Raw genomic sequence first — 12,189 nt, forward strand, 5'->3', positions numbered from 1 at the left:
ATGGATAGAATGACACTGTTCACATTTTTTAGATAGAGCGTTCACGTAAACAGTAAGAGCTGATAGAAACTGCATCCACAAATCTGTGTAATACCTGTGTAACACTGGTGTGAGGCTTACGACTGTTAGAATTAGACCAGGATAGGTTAAGAAAAGGAAAACTGGAATCGTGTGTTAATCTTATTGGCCAATTAACAAATATAATCCACACTTCGGCAAGAAAAAATATAGAGTATAGAGCATATAGAGCATATAAAGCATATAGAGCATACAGAAGAAGAAGAAGAAGCTGTTTTTGCCTGTTGTTGCTGTTGCTGCTTGCCTTTATCATGTAACCCCCTTTGAACTCTGCCTTCAAGAAAGCTGTGAGACTATGAAATACAGAACTCAGCAGAACAGCAGCCTCCTCTGCTCTCTCACCCTGGTCCGGGAAGGAAGGGTACCCCGTCCAAAGCTCAACAGCGCAGAGCCCCAAGGCTGCTGTGGGCAGCAGGGCCCAGGGGCCGTTCCCACCCGCAGCGCTCCTGTCCTGGGCTGGGCCTGCACAGGGGCTGGGGCACCATGGCTGGGGCAGCGGGGCACAGAGGGGCCACGGAGCCGCTGCCGGGGCTGACAGCAAGGCCAGGGACACACAGGGAATTTCTGGGCATTGCCTGCGCTGGGCAGGGCTGAGTGTGGGGAAGGCAGAGCTCAGCTGGCCTCGGTGGCTGCAGGAAAAGCCAAGAGCCCGAAGAGCCCCCGTGGCTGTGCTGGAGACCAAGGCTGGAGGAGGGAAATGCGGGGCTGCTGCGGGATGGGGAGGGGGATTGAATTCCAGCAGGCACCGACGGGGGGCTGAGAGACTCAAGGGCTCCTTGGCCTGAGCCTGTCCTGGAAAGGTCTCTCAGCCCTCTGTGCCCATGAAGGGCTCCAAGGAGGAGCAGAGCTCATCTTGGCAGGACCCTCATGGAATCCCTGAGGGACAAATGCCAGTGCCTGCCCAGCCTTCCCAACATCCCTGAAACCAGAGGCCTTTTCCACATCCCTCGGTTCCAGGTCAGTGCCCAGAACACAGCACAGCCTGTCCAGGTCCTGGGGGCGATTCCCAAGGGAGGCAGCTGTGATTTCTCCCCACAGACCCACCACTCCGGTGTCTCTCTGTGCAGCCCTTGGCTGTCCTGAGCACTTTCCCTGGAGCCTCCCTGCCCTGGACGTTTGTCTCCATGCAGTTCTCAGCACAGCCCAGCAAAGAATTCAGGTGCTTTCCCAGAGGACATTACTCTGGCAGTGAAGTGGCCTCAGGGCACAGTTTGTGCCCCTGGAATTGTGCCAGCCCCGAGTGCTGCTGATGGTGTTTGTGCTCACTCGGGTTCATCTCCCCACACCCACTCGATGCACTGCTGAAGGCTCCTCAGGACACAGCAAACACGGACTGCTGGCCTGGTCACTTGGTGTCCCTCCGTGCAGGGACAAACAACCTCCTGCAGGGGAGGGCAGAGGCCAGTGCTGGGATTGCTGGTGGCAGGGGCTGGTGTGGGACACTTGCCCTGGGCACCTTCCCAGGCTGTGCCCGGAACAAAGGCACAGCCCAGGCCCTGCTCTGCTGCTCCCTCAGGTCCATCCCAGGAGCTCTGGCAGTGCCAGGACACTGCTGCCTGCCCCCCCTGCACACTCCCCCCTGCCCCTGGGCACTGGGGTTTGCTTTGCCAGGGCATTCCTGGGGCACATTCCTGACAGCAGCTCTGGAGGAGAGCAAAGCCTTCCTGCCCTGCCCCCAGGAGATGCCCTTTGCTGATGGAGCTGCTGTGCTGGAGCCCGGCTGTGTCCCAGCAGTGCCCGTGGCCTGTCCCTGCCTGTGCTCACAGCACGGACACGCAGCAGGACAGTGACCGAGCTGCCCGAGCACTCCGGCCTTGCACCCTCAGAAGGGCTGGGAAAGGGAGTGTGGAGCTGGGAAGAGCAGAGGTGGGAAGAGGCAGGGCCATTGTCCCTGGCCGTGCTGCTGTGCTGGGAGTCTCTTCCCTCCAGCTCTGCCCACAGGCACTGCCCCTGCAGAGCCAGAGAAGGGCTGAGGAACAAACCTTGGACACAAAGGTCAGGACAGCCCCTTGTTTTGATTCAAAGGCACAGGGAAGAAGCCTCCTGAAAGTCTTTGTGTTTCAAAAGAAAGGTAGATGTTCATGTAGAAATGCAAGGAGTAGTACTACAGTACTTTATAAAAAGCAGAATAACACCAGAAAAAGAATAAGAAAAAGCACCAATGAAAATATGGACAAAGAGGAAAAAGAGGCCAAGATTGTAAAAAGTTACATTCTGAAGGTTCTGGAGCAGAAAAGAGAGAGTTTATTGCTTCTGAGAAGCATCCTAGTCATCATTTTCCTCGCATGGCAGAAGGAAATAGAAAGATTTTAACTTGTGAAAAGTATCCAGTCCTCACTTTCCTCAGGGCATCCCTGAGCTCCTGGTTCCTCAGGCTGTAGATGAGGGGGTTCAGGGCTGGAGGCACCACCGAGTACAGAACTGACAGGGCCACATCCAGGGATGGGAGGAGATGGAGGGGGGGCTTCAGGTGGGCAAACATAACAGTGCTGAGGAACAGAGAGAGCACGGCCAGGTGAGGGAGGCACGTGGAAAAGGCTTTGTGCCGGCCCTGCTCAGAGGGGATCCTCAGCACAGCCCTGAAGATCTGCACATAGGAGAAAACAATGAACACAAAACAGCCAAAGAGCAAACAGGCACTGACAGCGATGAGCCCAAGTTCCCTGAGGTGGGATTTGGAGCAGGAGAGCTTGAGGATGTGTGGGATTTCACAGAAGAACTGGCCCAGGGCATTGCCCTGGCCCAGGGGCAGGGAAAATGTATTGGCCGTGTGCAGGAGAGCGTAGAGAAAGGCACTGGCCCAGGCAGCTGCTGCCATGTGGGCACAAGCTCTGCTGCCCAGGAGGGTCCCGTAGTGCAGGGCTTTGCAGATGGACACGTAGCGCTCGTAGCACATGATGGTGAGGAGGAAATCCTCTGCTGAGAGGAAGAAGAGAAAGAAAAACACGTGAGCAGCACATGCTGAGTAGGAGATGTGGCTGGTGCCCCAGAGGGAATTGTGCATGGCCTTGGGGACAGTGGTGCAGATGGAGCCCAGGTCGGTGAGGGCCAGGCTGAGCAGGAAGAAGAACATGGGGCTGTGCAGGTGCTGGCCGCAGGCTCCGGCGCTGATGATGAGGCCGCTGCCCAGGAGGGCAGCCAGGGAGATGCCCAGGAAGAGGCAGAAGTGCAGGAGCTGCAGCTGCCGCGTGTCTGCCAATGCCAGCAGGAGGAAGGGGCTGATGGAGCTGCTGTTGCACATTTTGAGCCTCTGGCCATGGAGTGCTGTTGAAGGAGGAGACAGTGAGGAGTCAGGGGAGACTTTGCTGAGCAATGTCCAAGCCCTTTCTCCTGGCCCTGCCCCCCAGTTTTCCTTTTCTCAGAGCCCTTCCCTCAGCCCCGTGCCTGGAGCTCTGCTGGGATCTGGCCCCGTTGCTGTGACGAGCAGGGGCTGTGCCCATGGACAGCGAGGAGTCAGCTCTGCTCTGCTTCAGCGGGGACATGGGAATGGGGACAGGGGCCGGTCCTGGGGCTGGACTCCATCAGCCCAAAGTGCTCCTGAGGCAGAGGAGCTGGGCAGCATCTCCTGTGCCAGGGCTAAGGAACGGTGACGGCCAAAGGCACTTTGAGAGGGTTTCCTGCTGTGCCCAGGGAGAGCAGAGAGAGCTGTGCAAGGCAAGAGCATTGGCTGTAACTCAGAGAAGGGTGAGGGGAGCTGCTCTGTCGCTCCATCTGTCCCCAGCTGCCCCTCCTGAGATCGAGGGCAGTCACTGTGTTCCCCTGAAAATCAGCCTGGCACAGCTGAGAGCAGAGGGACCCACAGCCGAGCAAAGTGGCTCAGCCTTTCTCAGAGTCTCAGCCCCACTGCTGGCCAAGGACACTCCCGGCCCCAGTGTCCCCTGGAAGGCAGCTCACAGCTGGGATGGCATCCCGAGGGCACAGCGAGGGTCCTGTCCATGGCCCTGCTGGAGGAGAGCCGGCTCATTGCCAGCCTCCCAGCCCGGCGTGCCCAGAGCTCCCGGGGCACAGGGAGCTGGGACACCCCATTGCTGTGCTCAGCCTGCACAGGAGGAGCCCCAGGGCTGGGCCTGAGCCTGCAGCTGGAGCTGCCATTCCCAGAGAGCCCCTGAGCAGCGCCAGGAGCAGCTGAGCAGGGCAAGGAGAGAGAGCCGGGCCCTGAGGAAAAGCCTTTCCCTGCGCAGCGCTGCCCAGCCCCTCCCGGGCAGCACCAGGGCAGGACAGTCGCCCTCAGGCCCCGGGCAGCAGGAACGGGCCCGCGGCCGCAGAGATGCCCTTCATCTCTGGTGCTGCTCTGCCGGCCCAGGAGGGCACCGAGGGCCCCGAGCCCCCGGGCTGAGGGCCCCGAGCCCCGGGCTGAGGGCCCCGAGCCCCCGGGCTGAGGGCCCCGAGCCCCCGGGCTGAGGGCTGTGCTGGCTGCGAGGGGACACCGGGGCTGCGCTGCTCAGGGCGGTGTCTGCACTGCAGGGCAGGCCCGGCAGCTGCCACAGCTCCCCTCAGCAGGGCTGCCCTCAGCGCTGCCTCCCTCCCTCCCTGCCCACGGCTCTGCTGCTGGAGCTGTCCCAGCCGGGAGCTGCTCCTGCGGCCCGGGCTCCGTCCCTGCCGCTGCTGCCGGAGCCCAGCCCAGCCCCTGGGCCAGCCCTGCCCGGCAGCCGCTCGGGGCTGCGGGGATTAAAGAGCAGCTCCCCCGGGCCTGGGCACCATGGAAAGGTGATGCTGGCTGGATCTGGAGGCCGCGGAGGTGCAGGCACTTGCTGAGGCTCCCAGGAATCCTCAGTGGGATGGTTTAAGAGCCTCAGCCCCTGCTCCACCTGCACAGCTGAGTTTCCATTCCCACCAAGCTGAGCCTGGGAAAAGTGGGAGCACAAACTGAGGAAAGCAGAGACTCAAGCAGGAATCTCCTGCCCTGAATGTGCTCATGAAAATCCCCTCAGGAATGAGCTGGAGCTCTGAGCAGCCCTGGCCCCCACAGCAGCCTCTCCACAGCAGCAGGACCTGCCCTGCAGGAGTCACTCCTTGCAGCCACAGCTCCCCTGCACCGCCCATGGGGAGCTGCCAGGCAGGCTGAGAGCTGCCCCTGGCAGGTGGCAGATGCCCTGGCCTGGCAAAGAGCCCTCAGGGCTGCAGGAGCTGCTCTGCAGGACAGCCCTGGGCACCCCTGGCTGCTGCCCACCTTCACAGCCTGCAGCCGGCCCTGGCAGCAGGAGCCGTCCTGCCCTGTCCCTCTGACGGTGCCCAGGGCAGCCCCGCTCTGCAGCACATCCTCCCCCAAGGCAGGAACAGCAGCAGAGCCATCCTCACAGCCATGGCAGCCGTGCCATGGGCCAGCTCTAGAGGATCCCTGCAGCCAGAGACTCACTGTGTCCCACGCTGGGAAGGTTTCTCCAGGAATGAGTTCAGAGCTGCCCTCCCAGCTGCTTTAGCCAGCTCTCTGCTCACTCCTGCCAGGTACCTGCAGGCAGTGCCCTCAGCCCTGCTGGGCTGGCAGAGGAGCTGCTCCTCAGCAGAGCTGCCTCTTTGAAGCTCTCCTTGGTTGCCAGGAGCTTGAGAGTTCCCTCTGTGCCAGGAGCCCAGCCCAGCTCAGCAGCACAGCAGCAACACAAGGATTTTAATGACCCTCTCGGGGCTTTGGTGTTGTTCACATCAGACTCAGTCCCTCAGAGTGTCTTCAAAAAACTTCCCAAGAACTCAAAGTCAGATTCGAAGTCCAAAGTTTCTTTAACTTTTAATGGGTCCCAGTGAGGGACACGACTCACGTGAAAGTGTCCCCAGGTTCCAGTGAGAGCAGAACTCTGGAGGCAGCGATGGCAGGGGGGGACAAGCAAGGGAAAGGTGTCTCTGGTGCTGAGCAAAGCTGGCTGTGTTCCATGAGTGCAAAGGGCCAAGGCCTGAGCCCCAGCCCCTGGCAAGGCAGATCCTGTCCCTCCCTCAGTGCTCAGGGCTCTTGCCGGGGCACTGGGATGTGGGGATGGGCAGTGCCCAGGGCAGCACCATGGGGCAGGCCCTGCCAGGCTGCTGGGCAGGGACAAGGAGGCCCTGAGGCCCCAGGGCTGCAGGGGTCACTTGTCCCCTCCTGGCCTCAGGGCCAGGGCCAGCAGCCGTGGCCAAAGGGCTGCACAAGTTGCCTCTGTCAGGGCCTTGCAGCTGCTGCCCATCCCTCTGCCCTCTGCAGCCCAGGCTGTCCCACGGTGTCCCTGCCCTGCGCCTCTGTCCCTGCAGGCTGTCCTCATCCCCCCGGCTGCCCCACCTGGCTGGCCCCTTCCTTTGCTGGCAGCTCTGCGTCCTGCCTGCCTCTGCCTGGGCACACAAAGCCTTGGGCTGCTCCAGACTCCTTCTGGGGGACGTGTTGCACCCCAGCCCTGCCTGGGAGGGAAATTCCTTTCTCCTGGTGTCCACTCTGGGCCTCCCCAGCTGCCCTGTCACAAAGGCCCCTTGGTTCTTTGGGGCCAGCAGTGCCACAGTGGCCCCTTGGTTCCATGGAACGCCACAGGGTCACAATGGTCCCCTTGGTGCCACCAGCCCTGCAGGGTCACAACGGCCCCTGGGTTCCACGAGGCCACGCAGGGTCACAGTGGTCTCCAGAGGAAGGGCAGCACCGAGCCCCAGGGTTTCAGGGGCAGATGAGACACAGCCACCAGAGGCCAAGGCCAGCCACATCTTTCTGTCCTGGCAGGTTTGTCTGGGAGCAGCCCTTGGATATTGGGAATTCAGGAGGTGGAATCCCAATTTTGGCCATGGGCACCTTGTTGAGAAGGATGGGTTTATTCCACATGAAAGAAAAGCACAAAGTCCAAGAGTTTTGGAAGAAGATGAGAGGTGGCCACCATGGGCGAGAGCAGCCAGACCTGTCTCTCATGGCAGCTTTGGTCTGGGAGCAATCCTTGGATAGACAGAATTTGGGAGGTAGAATCTCAGTTTTGGCCATGGGAGCCTGGATGGGAAGGACGGTTCTCTTCTTTAGGAAGGAAAGCACGGAGCCCCAGGAGCCCCAGGGCTCCTGAGGCAGCCCCTGCTGCCCCGGGAGGGAATTTGGGGAGGGGGCAGAGGGGGTGCGCAGCCCCCGCCGGGGGATGACCCCGGCCCAGCGCCCTTTGTTCAGCACCGAGCTGGGCTTGGGGCCGCAGGAGGAAGAGGCCGATGGGAAGCAGATCCTGCAGGGGGGACAGGGCTTGGGCTCAGGGCAAGGTCCTGCCCTGCACACCTGGCTCAGGTGTGAGCCTGCCCCGGGAAGGGAGCGGGACATTGGCATCCCCACGGATCAGGGCTGGGAGCAGCGCTGGGAGCACGGACATGGAAATCCTGGGAGCCACTGGGACCGCCCTGGGGGGTGAATGATCCCCCCCAGCACCTTTCCAGGCCGCCCTGCGAGCTGAGAAATGCTCGCTGGGCCTCGGCCTTGGCCAAGAGCCCCTGGGCTCAGCTGCTCTGAGCTCAGGCGCTGCCGGCTCCCGCAGCCCGCCCAGGGCCGCCCTGCCCGTGCCGGGGCTGTGCTGGAATTCTCTGCTGCTGCTGGGCCACTCGGGGGCTCTGGCCCAGCAGGAAAGGTGACCCTGAGCCAGGAGCTTTCCTTGGCCGCAGCAAAGCCTCGGCACGGAAAGACCTTCCCAGCGCTGGGCCCTGGGCCGGGAGGGATTGTGCCACCAGAGCTGTCCCTCCATTTCTTCTGCCAGGCAGCTTTAGCACATGAAAAGTGGAGAAGCCAGAGCTGCCTCTCAGCTTTCCACAGCGCCCGCAGAGCTCCAGGGCAAGGTCCTGGCCCTGGCTCGGGGCTGGGCCGGGGCCAGCGGCAGAAAATCAACTTGCAGCTTGGGCCCCGCAGCAGGGAGGAGCAGCAATTGCTGGCTGAGAGAGACTCTTGCCAAGGGCCTGCGGGGCCGGGCCCCAGGGAACGGCTTCCCGCTGCCCGAGGGCAGGCTGAGATGGGATGTGGGGCAGCAATGGTTCCCTGGCAGGGCGCTCAGGGCCTGGCCCAGGCTGGCCCCAGAAGCTGCGGCTGCCCCCGCATCCCTGCAAGTGTCCCAGGCCGGCTCGGCCATTGGGGCTTCCTGCCCAGGAGGGCTGGGCTGGGCTGGGCTGGGGCTGCTGAGGGCGGGATGGGCTCTGCCTGAGACAGCTGAAGGCTGCGCATGATGAGGCTGAGGGGACCCCGTTCCTCAGTGGGTTCTGGGGTATCCCACATTCCTGAAGGGATGTCAGGGTATGTCCCGTTCCTGAGGCAGTTTTGGGGTGCCCCCAATGCTTCGGGAGAGGTTCTGAGAGGGGGGCTCTGGTACTTGGAAGGGGGACCTATTGTCAGGGATGTGGGGAGCCCATTTTGGGAAGGATGCTGCTGTTTGTGGCAATGTTGAGAGGTTCTGAATGGGCTGTGGGGCCCTGGCTCTCATTTTGGGACTTGAGGTGAGCCCATGGGCACAGCAAGGCCTGAGGAGAGGTTCCAAGCTCCCATTTGGGATGGAGGGATTGAGCGGGTGCCTGCAATCAACTCAATGCCAGCCCCAATGTGTCGATGGCAGCCCCAAATGGCTCGATCCGTCAGCCCCAAGGCCCGGCTGTGGGGAGTCAGGAAGCACAGAAGGGGAATTGGTGTCCAGGAGGGGTGGGATGGGATGGGGATGGGGATGGGGATGGGGATGGGGGTGGCATTGTGGGGGTGGGATGAAGTTTGGGATTGATGGGGTGGTTTGGGCACTTGGAGTGGGGCATTTCAGGAAGGGAAAGAAGGAGCTGCTTTTGGGGAGGCTCCTGCTGCTTTTTGACAATTTTGGGGCCTCTAGGTGGCTTCTGGGAGGTTGCAGTGAATTTGGGGAAGGTGCCGAAACCCCCCGCAATTTGGGGGGCTGAGGTGAAGTCCCCACATTTTGGGAGGGTGAGGGGATCCCAATTGGGAGGGGATCCTGCTGCTTTGCATCCCTTAAGTGGGGTGAGAATTGGGCAAGGAAGGAAGGAAAGAACAAGGAAAGGAAGGAAGAAAAGAAAAATAGAAGAAAGAAAAAAAGAAAGAAGGAAAGAGAGCAACAAGAAATAATAAAATAGAAAAAAAAGAGAAAAAAATTAAAAATGAAGGAAGGAAGCAAGAAAGATATAATAAAAATGAAAAAAAAAGAAAAGAAGAAAGGAAAAAGGTCAAAAGACATATAAAAAAGGAAATGAAAGTGATTAAAAATGAAAAGAATTAGAAAGAAAGCAAGACTAAATAACATGAAACCAACAAGGAAAAATTATTTAAAAAGAAAAGAAAAATCATTAAAAAAATGAAGCAAGGAAGCAAAAAGATAATAAAAATGAAAGAAAGGAAGAAAAGAGGAAAGAAAGAAAGTGAAAGAAAAGAAAAATTAACAAGAAAATGAAAAAAAGTGAAGAAATTAGAAAAGAAGAAAGAAACAAAGAAATAAACAAAGAAAGCAAGAGTACATAACATGAAACCAACAGAAAAATAAAAGAAAAAAAAAGAAGAAAGAAAGAAGCAAGGAAGAAAGAAAAAAAGAACAGAAAGACACAAGAAAAAACCAAAAGAAGAACAGAAAGAAAGCCAAAAGAGAATGAAGGAAAACACAAAGCAACAAAAAAACTTTAAAAGAAAGAAAAAAAGATAAAAGAGTGAAGTATGAAGAAAGCAAGCTAAAAGAAATCAACACGAAAATTTAAAAAGCAAAGGAAAGTAAAAGATAAAGGAAAGACTCAATAATGTGAGACCAAGAAGAAAAATGAAAAAATAAAATGAAGAAAGCAGCAAGAAACAATTAAAGAACCAAGAGAAATATTGAAAAATGAAGAAATAAAGAAAAAAGCAAGAAGGTAATAAAAATGAAAGAAGGAAAGGAAGAAAAAAAGAAAGACTGAAAACATGAAACCAACAAGAAAATAAATGTTAAGAAAAGTCAAAAAAAGAAGAAAGAAACAAGGAAGAAAGAAAATGACAGAAAGAAAGACATGAGAAAAAATAAAAGAACAAGAGAACCAAAGAAAGCAGAAAAAGAAAGAAAGATGAAAAACAGAAAGCAACAAAGACAAGAAAAAGAAAAAAGGTAAAAAAATGAAGGAAAGAAAAAAGAAGGAAAGAAAACAAAAAGAAATCAAAAAGAAAATTTTAAAAGTGAAGAAAAAGAGAAGAAGAAAGAAAGACTAAGTAATGTGAAACAAAAAAACTTTAAAAAAAAAGAGGAAAGAACCAAAAAAGAAAGAGAAAAAGAAAAAAAGAAAGACACAAGAAAAAATAAAAGAAAGAAGAAAGCAACAAAAAAAATAGGAAAAAGAAAGAAAAAAGATGAAAGAATGAAGAAAGAAAGCAAGCTAAAAGAAATCCAGGAGAAAATGAAACCCTTGTGCCACTGCGGGACCTTGTGCAGCCAAGGAGAGCATTGTGAGAGTGCGGGGCCACGGAACCAAGGGACCATTGGGACCTTGTGGGGCCTCCTGGACTCAAGGGACCATTGCCACACTGTGGGGCCTCATGGAATGAAGGGTCCATTGTGCCACTGCAGAGCCAAGGACACCGTGGTTACACTGCGGGGCCATGGAACCAAGGCACCATTGGGACACCCCGTGGCCTCATCCTCTGGAATTCCAACACATCTGAGGGATGGCAGCACCTGCAGGCAGCACGGAAGGATTCTGGGGAGAGCCTTTGATCCCTGCTCCAAAGGAAATCAGAGAAAGAGCTCTCGTCAGATCAAGGCACCTTTTCCTTTTCCTTTCCCTTTCCTGGTGTAAACTGTTGACCTGCCTGTAAGGTGCAGCAAAAGCTTTGCAGGGTTTGGTTCAAGGTCCCCAAGGTGGGAAGAGGGAAGTGTTGGAGTCCCTTCTAAGAGAAGGCTTGGAGTCTTTGTGCCATGACTGCCTGGGATGCATGGAACAAGTGTGTTCTGGCAGACTCTGGGACCTCGAGAGCAATCCCATGCAGGAGCCAGCACTGGCCCTGCACCCTGGTGGGAGCAGCGTGGTGCGGATGGGAAACGGGCAGCTGGGTGTGCAGTGGGAACCTCGAGCCAGGTCCTAGAAGGCCAGGCTTTAGCTTTGAACAGAGCAGCACAAAAAGCAGAATGAATGACCTTGCCTAGAAATCCCTGAAGGACAAAGGGTGACCATATGGACTGATTTGAACTCTGGGTTTGCAATAATACACGCCCAGGGAGCCACATGGAAGGAAAGGGCACAGAGGTCTCCAGTGAGCACAAAAAGAAATCAGTCCCCTACTGCAGAGTGTGCCAAAGCCAAAAGAAGTGGCCCTGGTGCCCTTGTAAAGCCCATGGGTTTGGAGACTCCCCAGGTAATCCAGGGAATCCATTGGCTGACCAAACAGCTCAAGAGGGGGCTGCAAAAGCTCTCCTTGCACTAATACCTAGCAAAAACTGGAATGTTCTGCAACAACAACCAGATTCCAGTGATCAGGACAGGCAGTCAGCCCCAGCAGCAGCAGCAGCTACGGAAAATCCCAGCAGGTGATTGGTAACCCCGTGTGGGCAGGTAATTGTAGCTCCACAATTAATGTAGAACGGAACTAAAACATCAGCAAACACAGGAGGAAATGGAGAATCTGGTGGCCAGTTTACAAAGGCATCTAGTAAGCACCAAAATGGCAAAAAATGATAGATCAGTTGTTGAGAAAGATGGGATTGGTTTTGAAGGAAGAAGGCTGCCTGCAGGGCTGGTTAAATGGGAATCACCAGGTGATTTTGGCCAACTGATTTTGCAGAAGTGCCCAGGCAGAAGGGGCACTGGCACATTTTGGTATTGGTGGATCCTTTTTCTGGATGGCCAGAAGCTTTCCCATGTGGCACCAACAAGCCAAGGGAAGGCTCAGAAGTTTTGCAGAAATGAATATTTAATAGCACTGGGCCTAACTCTTGTAAGCCTTAAAAGGTGCATGGTTCTCCACAGATCATTGGGGCTGGACTCGCCTGTACATCCTTTCCAACCAGGAGATGCGGTGTGCACCAGAACCTGGAATTCTGGAACAATCCAGCCAAAGTGGAAGGGACCATCTCAAGTCCTCCTGGTAACCTACCCTGCACTCAAGGTAGAAGGAATCCAACTCGGGGTTCATCACATGTGGATAAAACCAGCGAGCACACATTAAACACAGCAGAAACAAGACTGACTGACACCGTGGGGTTT

General features: G+C 56.0%; 1 protein-coding gene across 1 annotated transcript; it reads right to left on the reverse strand.

Annotated features, from left to right (window-relative positions):
• Positions 1-2,350: 2,350 nt before the first annotated feature.
• Positions 2,351-3,319, reverse strand: LOC309583699 (olfactory receptor 14J1-like; the record flags this gene model as incomplete). Its single annotated transcript, XM_082299492.1, has 1 exon — positions 2,351-3,319. One exon carries the CDS (start codon positions 3,317-3,319, stop codon positions 2,351-2,353), a length of 969 nt encoding a protein of 322 aa, XP_082155618.1.
• Positions 3,320-12,189: the final 8,870 nt, after the last annotated feature.

This window comes from Coloeus monedula (assembly GCF_965178545.1).
Source record: "Coloeus monedula genome assembly, chromosome: 32".
Taxonomy (NCBI): Eukaryota; Metazoa; Chordata; class Aves; order Passeriformes; family Corvidae; genus Coloeus; species Coloeus monedula.